We start from the raw sequence: 22,154 nt of genomic DNA, 5'->3' as shown, positions 1-22,154 counted from the left end.
GCCACAGAGAAGGAGAAAGACAGAGAAACAGAGAGAATACACATATACACAGACACACATTCATCAAATATTTTAATACTATTAATAATTTCTGAAAAACATTCCAGAATGATTAAGGTGTTAATTATGCTAGGCTCTAAATTAATGGAAGTAATAAATGAAATTATTACATAAAGTTTCCTTTTGCCCTTCTTGGTCTCCACATAACAAACCAGTCTTAGTTTTCCTTGTAGCTAAACAGCATCTTTATTTTTCAGAGGAGTGAAGAATATTGAAAGGACAAGTTGATTGTAATTTCTTCTAAGGGATCTAAATTCTTTCTTTAGCCATAGCCACTCCAAAAGAAGACACTTCTTATAACTGACTCTTGGAAACCCTTGGAAACTTCCAGTCTCTCTTGGGTTCCAGATAGCTTTGGCCAGTTTGGAAGGGAAAAATACATTTTTTTTTCCTCCAAAGACAAGGCATGGAATTATGCTCATTTAGAGGATGCAGTACCTTACAGTGGAAAGATGCCTGTCACTAACTGTATGAACTTGGGCAACTTACTTAGCCCTTATCTGTTTTTCTTCCATGTCAAATAGAGATAATATCTTTCTCACCTATGTCTACAGGATTTGTGTGAAGAACAACTTAGTTCAATTTAATATTTCTTAAAAGCCAGGTGCCCCTGAGTTACATTAATGCTAGGTGATGAAGGGATATAAAGATGGATACTACAGCCCTGCCCTCAAGGGGTTTGTAGGCTAATGGAAGGGTTAAGACAAACATGTAGATTTCAATAATGCAAAGCAGAGAGCAACAAAGGTCTCCCAAAAAGAACATGAGGTATGAGATTCTGATAGGAAAAACAGATTAAATCCCAGCAACTAGCCCATTGCTGGCTTGCAGCAGGGATTCAGTAAATTACTTATGGAATGAGTAAATTAATGAATGAACGTACCTGATTATGAGGAGGAATGATTCAGAAAGGCTTATATTGAATAAAATCTAAATCATTATTCAAATGTAACAGGAGACAGACATAGCCAGGGATGTTAACATTAATATAATTTTCATCGTTGCTGTGGTTGTTGTAAATATAATGGCTCTCCAGTGAAAGTGTTCTCTCAGATGTCATATGAAGGCTCCTAATTCCCAAATCGAAAACCAGTCCTTGTCCAGCCTGGCCTTTCTATGGCCCTCTTTTTCTGGGGCTCTCTTCCCTTCTGGCTTCCTCACACTGCCTCTTCCTGGGTTGCCTCTCATCAGAGCCCCTTCTTTACTTCCCCTTCTAACACACTGTCTCTAAATAGCTATCTATGCTGCCCAAGGTGGAACACTTCATAGCTTCACTTCTTGTGTTATGCTTCCTCCAGACAGTGTCATCCACTCTCAGAGCATCAAGTCTCCACCTGCATGCTGTACTCCACCCGCATGTCCACACCTCTAAGCTTCACCTCTTTTGGGAACTCCTGAGCCACACATTCAGATGCCCTCTCCATAGATTTTGCTTCCTGCTTTCTCAACCTGGAAGACCCTCCCTACCCCAACCGTGAAAATCCTGTCTACCCACCACACTTCAAGGTCAAACGGAGATGCCTCTTTCTTCCTGAAGCTTTCTAACCCTCCAGGCAGAATTTATTCAGCTTCTAATCTGCTAGTGCACTTATCTATCTCTTGTTTAATTCCATTTTATTTTATAATTATTGCCATATCTGTATTCTTAACTAAATTACAATCTACCCAAGGGCAAGAACTGGTGTCTTTCACTTTTTTTTTTTTTTGATGTTTATTATTTATTTTTGAGAGAGGTAGAGAGGGGTGTGTGTGTGTGTGTGTGTGTGTGTGTATGTGCAAGCAGGGAAGGGGCAGAGAGAGAGGGAGACACAGAATCCGAAGCAGCCTCCAGGCTCTCAGCTGGTAGCACAGAGCCCCATGTGGGGCTCGAACTCATGAACCACAAGATCAAGACCTGAGCTGAAGTCAGATGCTTAACTGACTGAGCCACCCAGGCACCCCTCTTTCACTTTTTTATAAGTATGGCCAATGGCTAACATTTGGCTTTGAATTCAACAGATGAACAATAGGTGCTTGATAAAAAATATTATCAAATGACACATACTAATCTGTCTAGGATGACTTAGCTACATCTGTCCTGAATTAAATGCAATGAATTAAATGCAAGTCCTACTCAGTCTTGTGTCTAAAACAAATGAAATTTAACCTAGATCCCCATATACCTCTTACCTTACAAACCTGAATCTGCCACTTACACAATTTATTTACATCAGTAAATTCTTTTACCCTATGTGTCTACAGATATAAATGAGTGTGAGACCACAAATGAATGTCGGGAAGATGAAATGTGTTGGAATTATCATGGTGGCTTCCGTTGTTACCCACGAAATCCTTGTCAAGATCCGTACATTCTAACATCAGAGAAGTAAGAGAAAATTAGAACTTTTGAAAGCAGGAAGCTTCTGGTCTTACCAGCCAAACTGGGAAATATTTCTGTTTTTCTCTGCAGCCGATGTGTTTGCCCAGTCTCAAGTGCGGTGTGCCGAGAACTTCCCCAGTCCATAGTCTACAAATACATGAGCATCCGATCTGATAGGTCTGTGCCGTCAGACATCTTCCAGATACAGGCCACAACCATTTATGCCAATACTATCAATACTTTTCGGATTAAATCTGGAAATGAAAATGGAGAGTTCTACCTAAGAGTGAGTACACTGAGGGCAGCCATAGTTATTGGGAAAAGTGCAAGTTTGCTGTTGCTGTTTGGTGGTATTCACTTGGAAGGAAAGCTAACATTTAAAGAGTTTTTATGTGCAAGCATTGTGTAAGGTCTTCCTGTGTGCATTATCTCGTTTAATCCCCTTGGTAACACTGTCAGAGAGATACTAACATTTCATCTCCATCTCTATAGAAAAGTGAGACTCAGATTTAGGAGCTTCTCTAAAGTCACTCAGAAACCAAGTTGAAGACTCTAATGGAGTTGTGTGTGACCTACAAAACACAAGCCTACACAAACACACATACCCCAAATAGATACCACAAATCAGTGATAGTTATTCAATTGTACATAGAAAAATTAATTCCTGGAGAACTTTTCAGAAACTATAAATTCCTTGTCACACCTGCAAAATTATTTCCATTCACACTAAAACTGAAACCTGGAAGTCCCTGAAAAATGACCCCAACCCCCTGCACCAAATGTGCCAGGAGTTGTACCATTGTTGCCAAACCTCCAGGCACACAATGTGAGGTCACCTTTGTGTTTTCCATTTCTTTCACTGCCTAGATGAAATCTCTCTCTAAATTCTGCTATTTCTTTCTTCACAGTATCTCCTGGATTATCTTTGCTTCCCCATGCCCCTGCCTCTCTTCCTTTAAACTGGCTCTCACCACCCCCTCATCCTTCCAAGGGCTTCCGAGCAGATCTCCCTGACTCTGATGCCTCAGCCTTCCAGGCCCCCTGCAAAGGCTCAAAAAGTTCATTTTAGGTTAAAATTCTGACATATTTCAAATACGGCTCACCACTTCATGTGAAAATGATGGCACCCCACCAAGCAGTTTGCAGGGTTACGGTAACTATTTCATGCTAAGGATGTTATTCATCCAGTTACAATTTTCTCAAAACTCCTTTGGGCACTCTTCATTTTTAACCAAATTTTAAAGTCAATATTTCATTTTGAGAACATGAAAAGTAAATTGGGAAATTCATCTTTGTGGTGAAGTTTACAGATTTTTAATGTTTACATGTTTATCCTGTTCTTTGATATTTTAAGTTCCTTTCCAACTCCAGAATTATGTGATTCTGTTTCTTTGCCAGTAAATTAGAAATGATTAATTTCTTATGACCAACTTCTGAAGAGAAAAAATCCAACCCCAAATCTATTGCTATTCTTTTTTTCTAACAGCTAAGAATAAACTTCTTTAACATTTGATGCTTTCAATTTGAGATATACTAGATATTTTTAAGAAGTTTACTCTAAATGAATTTCACACAGTTCAGATAATACCAATTTAATAATTCTAGCCCAAACAAATGACATTATTTGTAACCCATGGCAATAAAACAGGTTCATCTCAAAATCTTTCTAAAAAATAACTTTCCATTTTGAACTTTCAGCTATAGTTTAAGAAAATAAAATTTCTAGCATAATCGACAGTTAAGCAAAGTTCCAGCATGTTATTTTCCTTGCAATAAACATAGCAGTTTAAAAGTTTTATGATTCATATCAGTGCATTTATCGACTTGATATTTTCAAATATAAATTCTCACAGTGTTTTTCTCAAGTAAAATCTTTTTTTCCCATAAGTGATATAAAACATTGCCAATTTTTATAATCCCAGACTAAATTTTAAATTATTTAAAACAAAAATTATTTGAAATAAAAAGCCATTCTAAGATTATTTCTTATCACGTAATTGAAAAAGTAGTGGGGTTAAATGCTACAAAATTTCTCCACTGAAAACCCACCTGTGTAGAAGGCATGAGCCAATTAATTAATTAATTAAGCAATTAATTAATTAATTAAGCAATTAATTAATTAATTAATCCTTAATTAAGCACCTACTGTACCCTCAGAACGATGTGAAGTGTATGTAATACACACTTATTTTAAACAGCTTTAAATATTGCTGTATGGCCAAAGTTAACACCTTTGGGCAGGGAAAGGGAGCAATTTTATGTCTAATTCCGTGGTCCAAGACATCAAAGAATTAATGTTGGCTGGAATAGACAAAGAATGTTTTTTGGTGGTCATGATACTGGACCTGGTCTTTGAAGATTCTAAGATATAGGATTTTACTTATATTCCTTTTCGGAGAATACTGAGAAAACCCTCTTGCCTGGAAAAGGGGACATATTATAAAGAAGTAGTACACAAACTAGAAGGCAGAATACCATCCTCCCCACCCATACCACCCAGTATCTATGCCTTACTGAGCCTATTTTCTTCATAGCCTTTATCACCACTTTGCATAGTATTCATTGGTCTATGTCATGCACTACAGTATGGGTGTAATGAAAACAGACTTCCCCTGTTGATTCACTCTTCTATACTCAGCACATGGAATGTACCCGGCACTTGGCAGGGGCTCAAAAAATATTTTTAAATGAAAGAATTAATTCAACCAAAGCCTTCAAGGAATTACTATTACCTTCAAGGGGCAAGCACCTGCTGGATTCTAGAGACACAACAGTGAATGAAACCAAGCCAATCCCTACCCCAGTGGAGGTCATAGTCAAGACACTGAGCAAGTGCTCACAGTTATGCTGAATGTTACACTAGGGAGTTGCAAGTGCACTTGGATGCCTAACAGGTCAACTGCTCAGAAGATAGGAATGGTCTGGAAGCCTCCTGAAAGAAGTGGACTTAAGCTGAAGACTAGCAATTAAAGACTAGCAAATACAAGGAATAAAAAGCAGTCCAGTTGGTCTGAAACTCCAAGTGCTGTCAGTGGAGTGGCTTGAGAGAAGCCTAGAGAGATGAGCAGGGCCTTAGGGATCATATTAAGGATTCAGGTAGAGAAGTTGCTATTGGATTTTCATGTTAAAAATGATGCCTGGCTACAATGCAGAGCCTGGATTGGAGTAGGACAAGAACAGAAATGAAAAGACTAGTTAGTAGTTCAAGAGATGCAGTACTAGTGTGGTAGTGGTAGCAGTGAGTCCAAAAACAGTGAACAGATTTATGAAGATATAGGAAGAACTATATGAGTTGGTAAGTCATTTGCTATGGGGAAGTGGAGGAGGAGGAATCACCAAAGATAACCTCCAAAGATAAGTTTCTGCCTTAAGCAATAGTAAATGGTGGTGGTGCCATTTATTAAGATAGGGAAGAAGGAGCCAGTGTGGAGAGGAAGGTGAGTTCAGTTTGTACATGCTTTAAGTTTGGACCCTTCCCCTACTTTTCTGAAACCACTGAGACCAACAGACATGAATTACCTGAATTTCCCACTCACCCCTGCAAATTTAAGTTCATGTGTCCCCCTTCTTACCTTCTCCCTTGAGTTTTTCCAAGATGAGGTTTCACTTCTGTCACTCAAGGCCAATCCACCACCTGTATTTTTCCTTCCATCTCCTCTAGAACCTTGCTCCATCGAACTCCCATTTACCTCCTACGTTTTCAACTTGCCTCCCTCTAGATGTTGCCCTTGTTCTCCTCTCCTTTCCCAGCCAAGGTTCTTAAAGCACAGCCTGTAAACACAGTCTCTGCTTTCTCACCTCCTGGTCACCTTTCTATCTTCTGTTCCCAATACCCTACTGAAGTTGCTCTGAAAAAAAAAAAAAAAAAGCCACCAATGACATCTGCACTGCTAAATCCAGAGGGCATTTTTCAGTTCCAGTCTCCCTCAGCCTCACTACTCTGTTGGACACTGCTGGCCATTGATTTGTTTCCCATTTAATCATCTGCTTCTTATCAGCTTCCCTCAATGGCTTCTCCTCTGCCTACTCCTTAAATATTGGCTTCTCCCAGATCCAGCCTCATCGCACATACATTCTGTCCCTTAGTTTAGTGTACACTACTCATTGAAGTGACTGCTAAATCCTAATCTTCTGTCTCTATCCCTGCTTTCCTCTGGCATTCAGATTCGCACATCTACTAACCTACCCCTCCAAACTCATCTCCTTCTACTCTCCAGCACTCATCACATTCTTCATCAGAATGAAACTGCATTCAGTTCTCATGAACACACTTCTTAACAAAACTTCCAGTTATCTTTGGTGACTATCCTCACACATTCAAAAGCCTTTCCTCAATGCTTTAGGGTCCCTCCTCTTTTCCCCTGTATTTTTCACCTAGTGTATCTTCATACATACCCTACATAACCTCATATATCTTAGCATTTGCTATATTCTATTGAAATTAACTATTTACATGTCTCTTCACCTACTAGAATGTAAACAAATACATAATGCTAAGAAGTGAAAGATGATAATTTTGTTTAACAGTTCAAACATTATCACATTCTCACCTGAACTACAGTCTCTATAAAGACTGGTACTATCAATAAAAGTGAAGAGAAAAATTAATACTGAGGGATGTATAGAAAACACAGAACTATCAGAAAAGCAAGTCCCTGTAACTTGGAAGTAATGACTATTGTGTGGACAAGGGAAAAAGAAACAAGAAAGATTGAAACCAAGACGGAGTTAAGTAGTGACTTTTATTCTACCCTCAAAATTCTTCCCCTAATTTTTATAGGATTAGGTATACTCACAAATAATAGAAATTGCAATTCAAAAAAAATTCTCCTCTCCCTCCCTCTTTTTTCTTTTATTTTAGCAAACAAGTCCTGTAAGTGCAATGCTTGTGCTGGTGAAGTCGTTATCAGGACCAAGAGAATATATCGTGGACCTGGAGATGCTAACAGTCAACAGTATAGGAACCTTCCGCACAAGCTCAGTGTTAAGATTGACAATAATAGTGGGGCCATTTTCTTTTTAGTCTTTTAAGAGTCCACTATAGGCATTTAAATCAGCCAAAGAATATTGTTACAATAAAGCACTATTTTATTTATAGACGTATCTAGTACATCTACATCTATATGCTGTACACTCACCAATAATTCAAACAATTACACCATGGTATAAAGTGGGCATTTAATCTGTAAAGATTCAAAGTTTGTCTTTATTACTGTATGTAAATTATACATTAATCCACTAAACTGGTCTTCTTCAAGAGAGCTAAGCATACTCTATCCAATGAAACTTGGATTCTTTTCTGTAAAAGTGGGACAAAGCAATGATTATCTTCTGTGGTGCTTAAGGAAACTTACTACAGCCCAACTGACAGTCTCATAAGGAGGCAGCCTCATAACATTGAACAGCATGCAAGTTCAAGGATGAATTTTTTAACTGCTTTTTAACAAAATGGAAAAAGTCAATAAAGATATATTTCTTTAGAAAATGAGGATCTGCCATATTTGTGTTGGTTTTTTATTTTCATTATCAGTGTAAACACAGTTGTTTATTACTTAGTAATAAATAATTATTGTATAATATGCTGGTTTCTGTTGAATATTTTAAATTTTGTCAGGAATTTTTTATTATGAATGTAAACAAAAAAGTAAGCAAAATTTCCAAAATGAATAAGGTAGCCATAGAACAATTATTATGTGAAGAAATCTGCAGAGAGTAGATGAGAAAATAAATTATTTTTAAACCATAGTGGAGTTGACCTGAAGAAGCAAATTCAGTGTGTTCATCAGTTCAAGCTGCCATAATAAAATACTATAGACTGGGTGGCTTATAAATAACACAAATTTATTTCTCACAACCTAGAGCCTGGAAGTCTAAGATCAAAGTGCCAGCATGATCACGTTCTGGTGAGAGCTCTCCTCAGGGTTGCAAACTCATATCCTCCCATGGTATAAAGACAGGAGTGAGATCTTTTGGGGTCCCTTTTATAAGAGCACTAATCTCATTCATGAGGGCTCCACCGTCATGACCTAATTATCTCTCAAAGGCCTCAGTTCCTAATACTATCACATTGGAAGTGGATTTGGATTTCAACATATAAATTTGGGGAGGACACAAACATTCAATCCTTAACACTTGGTAAATGTAAGAACATCCCTGAATTCAGGACTTCCACAGGATGTGGAACAAAATGAAGAAAAGGTATTGTACTGAGGAAGTTTTAGTTTCTGAATAAAATTAAAATTCTAAGACTTCACTTATAACTAAAATTTCTCATCTTTATTTCTGATGCTCACAGAGGAATAAAATGGAAATTGTTCTTCTTGGCATCCAGAGTGACAGTGAACTAAAGCAAATTATCCTCCTTCTGAATTCAATGAAAAGGTTTTATGTCTTGTTTAAAGTGTAACTGCTTCTCTTTGATGTATTATATTTTTTAAATAAAAATAAATATTCTTTTAGAGGATCACTCTATCTTTGGAAGTTTTTTAAAGGTAACCAGTAACAGCCAATATAATTTTGTCCGGGAAAAATTTAGTTATAGCTGCCAGAGCAAGAACAACCATTTGATTTTTTTAAGAGATAATCTAGGAGATAAGGGAACAAAAAGACTGCTAAAATCATGCCCCAAAAAGGTGTGCAGCCAATTTTCTCTTACATCCCGTTTGAAAGCACATATGAATAACTTCTGACCCCCCAGGTAACCTCGACACTGAAAACAAGTGTTTCTCAAAGAGCTGACTAAATGTGCAGTAATTGTCAAAAGGAAAGTTCACCAAGAAATCAAGAAACAAAACAAACTTCCTGTGTGAGCAGAGGATGGGCTTTTGTTAAAGGGGCACAGAAACAGTGATGAGAGAATAGGTCTAACCAAGAGCCATATGAGGAAGCAGAATAAACAGCCAGCCACAACACAGCAGGATGGTTGAGTGCGTTGCTCACTCCATCTGCATGATTACTTTCAGTCCAGATAAGTTAAGACTTGATTTAAACTTTTCTGTTTTAATCAGTCTATTGATTTTTCTACATGTAGTCACAGTTCTCAAATCAGTGATGGGAATGGTGAGAGTTTAAAAAGAAAGTTTAAGATCTTCTTCCAACAGATTTTTGTGCTTAAATAAGGAGGCAAGGTCTTATCTACAACTCCACAGAGGATTATAGAAGAAGCAGGAATTTCTCTGAAATATTTATACATAAGCCTTGACCCTCCATCCCCACCTCTAAACAGACATATATCTTCTATAATTATATATATTATTATATAATTATATGTTATATATTATAGAACATATAGGATAATATATTTTATATATTATACATAAATATATAAATTATGTATTACATAATTAATGTATAAAACATTATATAATATGTAATAATTTATATATATTTTTATAATAATAATAAAATAATAGTGTATATATATGTATATGTGGGACATATAGAAACCATTAACTGCAGGCAAGATGGCTGCCCTTTCATCCCAAAGCCTAGCCCTATTCACAAATCATAAACACATGAAAGGGGTTGATATAGTGAAGAGTCACAGAATTCCTTTTTTTTAATTGTAAAATACACATCCAATTCACCATTTTAAAGTGTACAACTAAATGCCATCTCGTACATTACAATGTCAAGCAAATATCAACACTATCTAGTTTCATACCTATTATAAACCCCATATCCATTAGCAGTCACTCCTCATTCCCCAACCCACAAGCACTGATAGGAGTTACCACTAGTCTACTTTCTGTCCGTGGATTTGCTATTCTGAACACTTCATACAAATAGAATTATATAATAGGTGCCCTTTTGTGTCTGGCTTCTTTCACTTATCATAGTGTTTCAAAGTTCAGCCATTTTGTAGCATGTACTTCCATATTTCATCCCTTTTATGACCGAATAATATTCCATGTATTACCACACTTGATCTATTTGATGTTGGCAGGCCAGGTCCAAGACCCAGAGGGGCTCCTGCAGGGCCAGCCAAGAGGGTCCTTGGCTTTGCACAGGATGGAAATCAAACATGAGCCAGCAAGAAGTGAGAGCAGAGTTAATTGAAGATATAGAGAAAGCAGATACAGATGGAGTGTCTGGGAAATCCAGAAAAGAAAGGAGAGCATCTGGTCTTTGCTTGGGGTCTGGGGATTTTTACTGAGGATTGCGGTCTGGTGTACGTGTCCTCTCAGGCATCCAGAGACTGGTTAGAATAAAGACAAGGGCCCACGTGTCATTCCTTGGAAGCAGGGGGTCTTAGTGTCAAGAAGTCAAGCTCCGTTGGTCTAGAACATACATATGATGCCTTCCTCCCGTCATTCTCACTTGGTCCTTCTTTAGATGTTATCTATTCTAAAGAAATCCTTAACTCCTTGTTCCTTACAAGGACATACACTACATCCTGTGGCACATGTAAAGTGGGGGGTGCAGGTTGCAGCAAGAATAAAAGTTGAAAAAGGAGCAAAAAACAAATTTTTCTGGAATCCTTCATTTTCCCTTGCCTCATATTCATCAGGTGATAGACATCAGCTGATAGGTTGTTTCCACCAGCAATTCCTTTTTATCTTACCTATCAAAAGGAAACGGATTTCTAGGTGATTCATCCACTCATTTCACAGCCTAAATCACCCATTCTTAGTTTCATTTTTAACTAAAAAAAAAAAAAAGCAAGTGAAAAAAAAATTTTTTTTTTCAATTCACAGAAGCAAAATCCTGGAAAGAACTTTGGAAAGCTAACACATGAGCTCCCTTACAGGTACAACCATTCAAAGCAACATAAAAATCTCATGTTCTCTTTTTAATGTAATTTGAAATTCAAAATAAAGTAAACATCTTCACTAAAAACAAACCAAAGCAGTAAGACAAAGACCTGCTTTGTTTTCAAACTACACATGACTCCCTCCCCCCTTCCTCTGTGAGAATCACTGATTTAAACCAGCTCCCCTAGATGGGAATTACAAGAAAAATTCATCTTCAGAGTCATTATTATTCAGCAGCAAACATTTATTGAGCAACTTCTATGGTAACCCCTTGCAACATTTAAGAGTGTGCTGTAGTAGAGAAGAACCAGGCTTCTAGACTCCGTTCTAACATTAACTACTTGTGGGACTTCGCTCTTGGGGCCCTGGGTTTTTCTTTACCCATAAAACTGAGATATCGAAACAAGAGCTGTTTTTCACTTTTTAAAAATGTTTATTTATTTTGAAAGAGAGAGAGACAGACAGAATGAGCAGGGAAGTTGCAGAGAGAGAGAGGGAGACAGCATCAAAGCAGGCTCTAGGCTCTGAGCTGTCAGCATGGAGCCCAACACGGGTCTCAAACCCACAAACCATGAGATCATTACTTGAGCCTAAGTCGGACACTTAACCAACTGAGCCACCCAGGTGCCCCTTCAGTTTTAACAACTATAACTAACCCCTACCCCTGGGCTGCACTGAGAGATAAAGTGGCTCAATTTGCCAAATTTTTCAAAGCATCTGAACATTCCTTGTATGCAATGGCTACTGGGAAGCACTGGGCCTTGGTGGGAGAGAAAACTAATAGTGTCCTCCCCACAACAGGTCTTCACAATGTGGGTTTGTTATGGAGGTAAAGAACCAAATTAGCTACAAATTTTTAAATCACAATTCAAAGTAATTCTTTTTTTACTATTCAAGCTGTTAAATTATGCATGTTTTTGCTCCTTTTCACCTATACTGATATATAAAAACTCATGTTAAATTAAAAGTCATTTTGCCTTGTTTCATCAGTGAAAACATCCAGCCATGGGTTCCCACACTTCCAAACATGCTTCCAGGGAAATAAGTATATTCTTAGTAAGTCTCAGGAATGAGGTCACAACTAGTTGTTTCCATCACTTCACCATTCTGTTACTATACCTGGGCTCAGAGACTTCCATGCTCTTCGAATGGACAGTTACATTCTGACAGTGATTACGAAAGGCCTCTTGGTTGTTAAGATTGCCTCAAAACAGAGTACATTCCCTTCAGGTGCCAAATTTCCCTCTTGACTAATCTCATTGACAACTTGCAATCTCCACCCTCTCCAAACATAAAATCTCTTATTACATGCACTTCTTTTTAACAATAATAATAGGAATCTAAATTTAGATGCCACCTAGTCAAATCATCTCATTTTTAAGACTTGCTCAAGGTCACAGTTTGTTGAGCAACACTGCTGTGCCTAGAATGCAGGTCTTCTGACTTAGATTAGAGCTCTTTTCATTGGCCAAACTCCAAATTCCAACACCAACAAGCAATCACTCTTCTTCCTGCAAAGCATCCACCCCAAATCATGGACCAGCTTTGCTGATTGTCATGACCAGTTGTCACCACTGCTGTTATGTGCAATTGTGTTGAAATAACACATATACCAACCTGATTCTGATTTACTCTCTTAAACTTTAGCTGACTTGTTCTCTTTAAAAACTCCAGAGAGGCAGAAGTAATTGTGTTACACAAAATACTCCTAAACTCTAGAAACTCAAAATCAAGAACCAGTCATGTAGACATTACTATACTGGAAAGGACAGCAATTCCCAAAAGATAAAGTCCATTACTAAAGATCCAGATGTAGTTCTCTGCATGGAAGAGCTTTGAGAGCAACAGTGGTGAGGGGGGAATGAGGCTGACGCTCTCCTGGCTCAGAAGCTGAGCCAAAAAGACTCTGTAAGAGTCCTTTCATAGGATTCGTGTAAGATAAGGAGCTAATGTAAAGATTACTGCCATTCCTTGACACCAGGTAATATTCATTAGGTGATTTTTAAAGGAAGAAACAATGAACATCATCACCTGGAATAAGAGAAGATGACTCATTTTATTAACAACTCAGTCCTCAGTGGGGCTTTTAGTTCTTTCACAATATGTTTAAACAAAAATGGCAAAAACAAGTAGGGCTTTTTTCATTGTAATTTAATAATGTAAATATTGAAGGGTAGAAATCAACTGGAAACCAATCCCCATGTCTAATAAATATAATCGTCTCTACCACTTTGCCTACAAGGGAGATGTTTTGGTGAATCCAAATGATGGAAATAGAAAGATCATTCAGAAAGACCACCTGAACACAGCCCAGTGGGATTATTATTTTTGGGGAAGCCTCACAAATACAAGTTTATTGTTGAATCCTGTTTCCATGACTCCAAGGAGTTGCTTATGTTTTGAATAGCCATGTATGCTTCTAACTTCTAACTCTTCTTTTAAAATATAGCACAGCTGCTGGCCTGCTCATATGGTATGCATAAGAAGTCCACAAGGGACAAAACCTTCCATTAATATGTCGAATTATTTTTAACAGACTTATATTTCTATCCCGAATCATCATCTCAGAAGGATGGCACGTTTCCATACTCCCAGCTGGGGGGAACACCTGCAAAATACAAACCCAAACTGTGACACATCTGGTACCAAAAAACCGATCTTGTTTCATCTGGCCAGCAGACTAAAATATCAAGATCGTTGAACAGAAACAAGGCAAAAAGTTAACTGCCTCTCATATGCAGTCAACACAGATGTCTAGTTAAGCTGTTTATATTGTAAGTGCGCGTGTATGTTAACGGAGCACAGACCCCTTTCTTTAATAAGCCAGAGTTGGAATACAAACTCAAGAGAATTTTAAAGACCTGAATGTAAGAATTAAGTTCTTTTTTTTTTATCTCCCCATAGAAACCAAATTTCTGCAGAATCTCAGCATTATTTTTAAACAGATGCATATAACACAAATAAATAATTTTGTTGAGTTTTTTGGTATCTCCAAATTATTTATTTCCTTTAAAAACTGTATTCCATGTTTTTGTATTTTAATATTTAGATTCCATTTCTTTAAGTGGTAAATTACTTGCGTGTGACTTAAGCCAGGTGTCTTGGTTTGTGTTACCCTCACACAAGAATTGAGTGTGGGTAGTTTGAGAGGTTAACTCAGAAACAACAGGCAACGAAGTAGGGAAAATGAGTCCAGGAAAGGAGAGATGCCAATAAATGAGTGAGATAATGAGTAGATCACTTCTGTGGGAAACTGGTACACATTTCCTTTAGGATCCTCTGAGAAATTCTGTGGAACTCACCCCAAAATCATCCCACCAGGAGCTTCCTAGGCTGGGACATTTATCTACCAACTTCCAACCTCTTGTGAGGGCTGCCCCCAGGGGCACTAACACCACACCCACTTATAACTTAAAACTACCTGCAGGAGAGGGAGCTCCCTAGCACTGGTGAAAGCACAGGCAGACAAGAAGAGACACGGAGGCTTGATGTTGGATGCTGGCAGTGAGCTAGAAATTTCTACTGCAGCCCCCAGTAAACCCATGTGGCTGAAGGGAACTGGGGGAGGCATGAAAATCTGCTGACTGAGGTCAGCACACTGTGTGATGAGTCTGACATCTGAAGCACATGTAACTGGCCTGATGGCTTCAAATCACATGAACCTCTTCCTGGACTTTTCCTGTTGGTTCTCCATCTTTTTTTTTTCTTTCTTCCTCTGTCTTTCTCTTCTTCTACTCTAGTTTTCTTCTCCTCTAAGTATCACTTAACAAATTAGGCACCAACCATGTCCAAGACACATGGTTCCAAATTAGATACAAAGACACACAAGATGTTATATAAAGTGGAATCATATAGTTAACACCATGAGCCTCAGTAATTCCAGAGCATATCACAAGTCCAACTACAGACCATTGTATAAAATTAGTTGTCCTTCAAAGGTGAATTTTCAGGGAAGCTAATGAAGCTAAATCTTCAAGGCCCTTCCCTTGCACCAGTCTCTTCCAAGGCCCTGAAGAGACTCTAGCAATGTGTTGACATGGTCATATTTTTTTAAACTTTGCAAAAGTAACACATTTTAGCTGAATTGAGACTGCTCTTTCAGCTTAGCCCCCTGCCCCCGGCCTGCCCCTCCTCCTTTGTCACATCACATCTCTCCTCATGTTGGATGGCTCTAGAGTGGTCACAAGCATTGCATTGAGAATCCAGCCTGGGGAAGTCAGCAGAGTACATTTAGTTTGAGTTTAGTGGGATATATCTATACAATTCACAGTCACTTCTATATATACAGTCCAGTTCCTAGAGGGTGTAAAAATAGTTTCTAGAAATATTCCTACTGCCCTCTGTGTTAGCAGCATGTACAAAGGTTCAAGGCCAATGGGCCTATCACAGTACAATGTGTCTTACAGTACCTGGCACCAGAGTAGATAAAGGAAAAACAAGTTTTGGAAGAGGGCCAAAATGTATACAAGTTATAAAGTTATGCCAGCAGTCCACGAAAAGATATGTTAACTTGGACAAAGTGTTGGTGGAAAGCATGAAGAGAAGTGAACAAATTCAATATACACAGGAGACAAAATAAAGAATTCAATGATGGCTTAGATGTGGAGAGTGAGAGAGAAGGACATGTCAGGAATGAGCCAAGCTAGGTTTCTGGCTCCCATAACCTGACAAGCAGGCAATGAATGGTTTCTAAGCAGAGATTCAGAAATCTAAACTTCTTTCATTTTGGGGCTCTACCATCTTCAAATGACTTCCAAAATCACTGTGCTTATCCACATCAAGAATTGTATCAGGGTGCCTGGGTGGCTCAGTCAATTAAGCATCCTACTCTTGATTACTGCTCAGGTCATGATCTCACAGTTCATGGGATTGAGCCTTGCATCAAGCTCTGTGCCTCTCTCTCTCTGCTCCTTCCTTCTCTCCCTCTCTCTCTCTCTCTCTCTCCCCTCTCAAAATAAATAAATAAACTTTTAAAAAGAGTTGGGTCAATGGCAGATAGAAAGTGAAAGCTTTTTTAGGGGCAGGCCTGGAAGTGGCTTACATTGCCATGTTCATATTCCCTTGGAAGGCTGGGAAATAGAGTCTAGCTGCATGTCCAGGAAGAAAAGAAAATGGGTTTGGTCACTAGCTAGCAGTTTCTGCCTCAATGGGGAAACTAGAAAATAAGTATATTCTTTATCCTAGAAATGAGAGCATTCCACTGGAACAGAGAACAATTTTCTAACTCTCAGTTTTTTAGCTTCACTTAGAGCTTTACTTACTTTCTTCTGTACCCCTTCTCCCTTTTTTGTTTCTTATTTTTTTATTTTTAACAGCTTTATTGAGATATAATTCACATATCATACAACCCATCTGTCTAAAGTGAACAATTCACTGGCTTGTAACATATTCACAGACGATGGTGGCACATCATCACAGCCAATTTTACATTTTCATCTCCTCAAATAGAAACCTTCTATCCTTTAGCTATCAGCTTCCTGTCCTCCCCTCTACCCTCAGTTCCCCAGCAATAAATGATCACTAATCTACTTTTTATCTCTGTAAATTTCCCTATTCTAGGTATTTAATATGAATGGAATTATATAATATGCAATCTTTTGTAATTGGCTTCCACTGAACATAATTTTTCAAGATTCATCCATGTTGCAGCATGTGTCAGTTTTCCATTCCTTTTTACGGACAAATAATTTTCTATTACATGGCTACACCACATTTTGTTTATCCATTCTTCATTTGAGGGACTTTGAAGTTGTTTCCACTTTTTCGTTATTATGAATAATGCTGCTATAAACATTTGTGTACAGGTTTTTGTGTAAGCATATGTCTTCCTGGATGTAGTCTCTCAATTTATCCTCCCAGTATCTCTGTGGCCTGTTGTTGGTATCCCCTCCCACACAAGTCGAAACAGGATTACCAGGTTAGGTTACTTGTCCAAAGTCACGTGACCTGTACAAGGCAGAGCCAGGCCGTACACCCAGTCATGCTGACTCAAATTTGCCATGCTACTTCTCTCTAGATCAGCTCTTTTCAGATGGGCTTCTAGGTTTTCCTTTTAAGGATATCTAAGGAATTGTACAAAAGTTATAACCACTGTGTACCTATGCCCACCCCCAAGCCATTTACCTATCATCTTACTAAATGCTACACATACTTCCTAAAGTGCATCCAGAAAATATAATTCTTAAAACCATAATAGCCTGCATGGAATTAGCACCACTTGCATATTTTACACCATTTTTAAGTCACATTTTTCTCATTTTGCCCCAAATTACACTTATCTTTCTAATACACAGTGTAGGTAGATGTTTGGAATGGCAAAGATTATCCCCAAACCATCTATTAACTAATTCTCTTGGTGTAGATCCCCTCCCCTTAAATTTTCTTTGGAATGAAATCAGTATTGCATGTTAGTTCCTTCCTTCCCACACCTCCTCTAGGTTAAAATTGAATTCTTTGAGTTGAAGATTTTTTTTGATTTTTTTAATATTCATTTAGAAGACTTTAAAAAAAATTTTTTTTAACATTCATTTATTTTTGAGAGAGAGACAGAGCATGAGTTGGGGAGGAGCAGAGACATGCAGACACAGAATCTGAAGCAAGCTCCAGGCTCTGAGCTGTTGCACAGAGCCTGAAGTGGAGCTCGAACCTACAAGCCCTGAGAGCATGACCTGAGCCGAAGTCAGATGCTTAGCCCACTGAGCCACCCAGGCGCCCCAAGATCAAAAATTTTTGTGTGTGGCTTTACCATTCATTTCACATGCCCTTGCATAAGCCTAACAATTGCTTGTTGACCCATTTTAACCTCTTTTGAGTGTCATCTTCAAATTTTTTATTAACGCTTATTATTCACTTTTGAGAGAGGAAGAGACAGAGCGCGATCAGGAGAAGGGCAGAGAGAGAAGGAGACACAGAATCTGAAGCAGGCTCCAGGTTCTGAGCTGTCAGCACAGAGCCCAACGCAGGGCTCAAACTCACAAACCGTGAGATCATGACCTGAGATGAAGTCGGACGCTTAACCGACTGAACAACCCAGGTGCCCCTTGAGTGTCACCTTCAAAGTGTTAACTGTCCCTGACAATGAAAGAGACCTTACTATTGTCCTTGCAGGCAATTTTTAGCATGGAGCTAAATGGCTTTCAGATGGAGGAGTTGGCCAAAGGAACAAGACAAAGTCAGCTGTTGTTCCTGAATGACTTTGCTAAAGTTCCCTTTTCTCTCTTGGAATGGTTCATTTCTATTCAAGATGGACATTTTGACAGGTGCAATGTGCTTTGAACTGTTGTGTCCAATAATTATTTTGTCTTGGGTTTTCCTAGCAGAGTGGTATATCTTAGGTTGCTCATATGCATATTGTTTGCTTTTCACTTAATGTAGTGAAGCATTCCTTCTTGCTTTCCTTCCACATTGCTCTTTAGGTCCTTGGTAGGCATTGCTGCAGGAATGTCTCCCTTACCTTCCTGCACTCTTTTCTCCCCTCAAAATTCTCTATCCCTTTTCTTTAACATACTTCTTATGTTCTAGGGTAAGTAGAACTCTTCCTTAGTTCCACACTTCCATGTATTTATTTTTAATGAGGGCAAATCACCTTTTCAATACCTATTTATTTATTCATCCAATAGATATTTAAGTGACTATAATTGTCTCAGCCTAGTTATTTACATTTTGTCCAAAGATGGCAGAAAGAAACAATGCTATTATTTTACCCTTTAAGAAAAAGGTATTACAACTGGGTTTTAAATTGGTAAGGAAATGTTTATGCATATGTGATTAGTTTAGTATTATTTCTAATAACCAAACAAATGAAAAGAGTTTAAATACATAATAATGGGGGAATGGCTAAGTTAAAACTACGGCACATCTATATAGTAGAATATTATCCAGTGATTAAAATGTTTAAAAGATTTTTATAGAATGGGGGGCGTTTATGATATAAGTGTTAAGTGAAAAATGCAAGAGGTACCGTCTCAGGTACGTAAAACATACCATAAAAGAGAAAAAAGTATTTCAAATGTTCACTATAGTTACTTCTGGGATAGGATTGAAAGAACACTGTATTCTCCTCTCTATACATTCCTATATCTGCAATTTATTCTTTTTTACAAGGAGCTTCATGTCAGGTTAAGAACTTGTTGTTTTTTAATTCAAAGCAAACGCAAGGAAGCCCTAAGGAGACTTGGAAATATGATAGAAAATCACAGCCAGGCATTAAACTAAAGCTACAGGCTGAATCCAAAATCTGGAGTGGGTTACCAGAATCTTCCATGAGTGCTTGTTCAATAGTGTTTTGGTATAGAGTCCACCAGTCCCATTAACTAAGGACTTTAACATATTAGTGTCCTATATGCAGCCCAGGGGACGGGCCCATCAATGTTGACCTAGTAGGGCAAAGCCAAAAAACAGAACCCAGTCTAGAGATTCAAGCCTGGATAGAGGAGGTGGTATAACAAAGTCAAACTCTGCGGTAATGGAGAGCCAGGGGGAAAGTCCAGACTGTGGCTACCACAACAGCAGAGGCTACAGGTGCCAGGTATCAAGTAGATGCAAGAGGCAAAAACTGCAGGAACAGTTTGGATTCAAATATTTTAAGTGAAGTTCAGGATCAAGGATTCAGGTGTTGGGCAGTTCATATTAATTCTTAAAATAAGATGTAGGCTAGTACCTCAGTTGAAAATCTAAGGTATGCCTTTAAAAATCTTAAAGTTATAGGGGTGTCTGGGTGGCTCAGTTGGTTAAGTGGCTGACTTCAGCTCAGCTCATGATCTCACAGCTCATGAGTTCAAGCCCTGCATCAGGCTCTGTGCTGACAGCTCAGACCCTGGAGCCTGCTTCATGTTCTATGTCTCCCTCGCTCTCTGCCCCTCCCCCACTCATACTGTCTCTCTCTCTCAAAAATAAATAAACATTTAAAAAAAATTTTTTTTAAATCTTAAAGTTATAGCTTAGTGTCGGCAAATCTGTGTTAGCCTTTTCCAAGGAAGGCATTTTTTTAATGCCTAGATTATTTGAATAGTAATAATAAGAGCTAACATTTACTAAGTAAGTATCTACTACATGTCATACACTGTGGCTTCATGCTGTGCTAGACATTTGATATGCTTTACAAATATTACCTCATTTTATGACATGGGCATTTCCATCTCATTTGAAAGAGGAAGAGACTAAGCCTCAGAGAAATAAGAAATACAGGTCACACAAGAAGAAAGTGGTAAAGGAAGATCTATAACCCAGGTCAGTTTGACTCCAAAGTCTGTAGTCCTAACCACCTCATTATTGATCAGTGGCTAATTCTGTGTAGCCATTGGTATTTTCTGTGCTTCTTAAAAAAAAAACTGTCAGTAAACAAACAAAAAAACCCCTGTCTACTAGAGATGAGGCTAATAGATACCACAGATAATTAAATTGCATCAAGATCTTTGGTGACTGTTAAAGGAGTATTACTAATAAAAAATTATTGCATATTTGAAAGTTTCTAAGAGAATAGATTCTAAATGTTCTCACCACAAGAAAAAAATTGTAACTACATATGGTGATGGATGTTAACTAGACTTCTTGTGATCATTTTGTAATAAATACAAACATCAAATCATTATGCTATACACCTGAAACTAATATAATGCTATATGTCAACTATACCTCAATTTAAAAAATACTATTTATGAGTGTTAATTTGGGAAATAAGGAAGTCTGTTCAGCACCCTTAAGATCACACTATGGGGTCTCAAGATGACTCTTTCACATCTCTAGCCAAAGTAAATAGGAAAGAAATGAAGAGTTCCTACTAGGGATGTCTAAGGCAGCCATGAAAATTAGCCTGGATTCAGTAAGGATCTAAATGGAATAAGTAAGGCATTAAGCAAATAAGCTTTCTAGTTAAAATTGAAAACATGACACACAACTCTTACGTGATTCTTCTTGGATCACTGAACCATACCCCTTGTAGACCAAATGTCTAAAGGACACTGTTAAATATATAAGTATAAAAATCTTTACAGTGCAATAAACATTTCTGTGGGCTAAAGAATAAAATCAATTGTGCAAAGTTGAACGATGGATTAAAAATGTAAATACTCCTTTGTTTGCTTCTTAGAGATAAATGTAGACCTGTCGAATATCAGTTGCAACCTAATAACATGCTCAGGTGCTTTTTTTTTTTTTTAATTGCTCAAGATTTGACATGCTTTCTTCTGTTGAGTGAAAATTCATACAATTAGCAGAGCAAAAAGCTACAGACATGTCTGGGCTACTTTACCTTAACAAGTAACTGTTCACACACCAGTTTCATACTCTCTATTACCAGTTCTAAATCTAGCAGGCCATCCTAAAAGTAACCATGTGGCTTCAGCAAATATCATTCAAAAAAAAAAAAAAAGAGTTAGTGCCTTCAACAGTAATTCTCATCCTTTTCCCAAGAGATATTTCAAACACTATGTGATGAAATTATGCAAAGAAAATAGGAAATAAGTGATTCTGTGAATGTCACAAAATGGCAGTGGGGAAGTCTCAGAACAGTCCATGATCACCTTCGAAGAGGGTGAAATTTTTAAACATTTGCTCAAAGACACCAAAGAAATTTCTGTTTTGCTTTATTTTTTAATGGTCCAAGTGTCAATCTGAAGATTCCATTTTGAAGTTACAGCACTGATATCAAGATACCCTTTTTATTCTATGAGTGTACTTAGAAGAGGGTGGGGCAAGTTGCAATGTCAAATAAATCGAAGTAGAGGATAAATAAAAAACAAGAAATGAAAAATGATGTAAAACAAAGCTATTTAGCTCTGCCAGATGCTTCTGTAACAAACATGGGATCCCAGCAAGTCAAATGCATGCCCTATTGTCTTCCCAATAGCTTCAGGAACGAGCTATTTGGTGTGGAAGCAAACTTGGGCCCCAGCTCTTTGCTCTTGACAGTTTGTTTTATAGCCCTTGGTCAAAGTTTTCAACAGCGTTTGGGGCAGGCGTGACTAGGCAGCTAGATTACACAA

At 38.0% G+C, this 22,154-nt stretch overlaps 1 protein-coding gene across 2 annotated transcripts in view; it reads left to right on the top strand.

Moving 5' to 3' along the window:
• The window catches only part of EFEMP1 (EGF containing fibulin extracellular matrix protein 1), a 60,600-nt gene extending 51,718 nt beyond the window's left edge, over nt 1-8,882 (top strand). For both annotated transcript variants that reach the window (XM_027072418.2, XM_015074209.3), the window contains 3 exons: nt 2,302-2,425; nt 2,510-2,705; nt 7,281-8,882. In XM_027072418.2, the coding sequence (XP_026928219.1) occupies nt 2,302-2,425; nt 2,510-2,705; nt 7,281-7,442 (482 nt within the window). In that variant the 3' untranslated portion in view covers nt 7,443-8,882. The remainder of the gene's footprint in view (nt 1-2,301; nt 2,426-2,509; nt 2,706-7,280) is intronic.
• The last annotated feature ends 13,272 nt before the right edge of the window (nt 8,883-22,154 follow it).

The sequence above is a fragment of the Acinonyx jubatus genome, chromosome A3 (assembly GCF_027475565.1).
Source record: "Acinonyx jubatus isolate Ajub_Pintada_27869175 chromosome A3, VMU_Ajub_asm_v1.0, whole genome shotgun sequence".
Classification (NCBI taxonomy): Eukaryota; Metazoa; Chordata; class Mammalia; order Carnivora; family Felidae; genus Acinonyx; species Acinonyx jubatus.
Note: the sequence above shows the minus strand (reverse complement) of the source record. Positions and strands in the feature narration are given on the sequence as shown.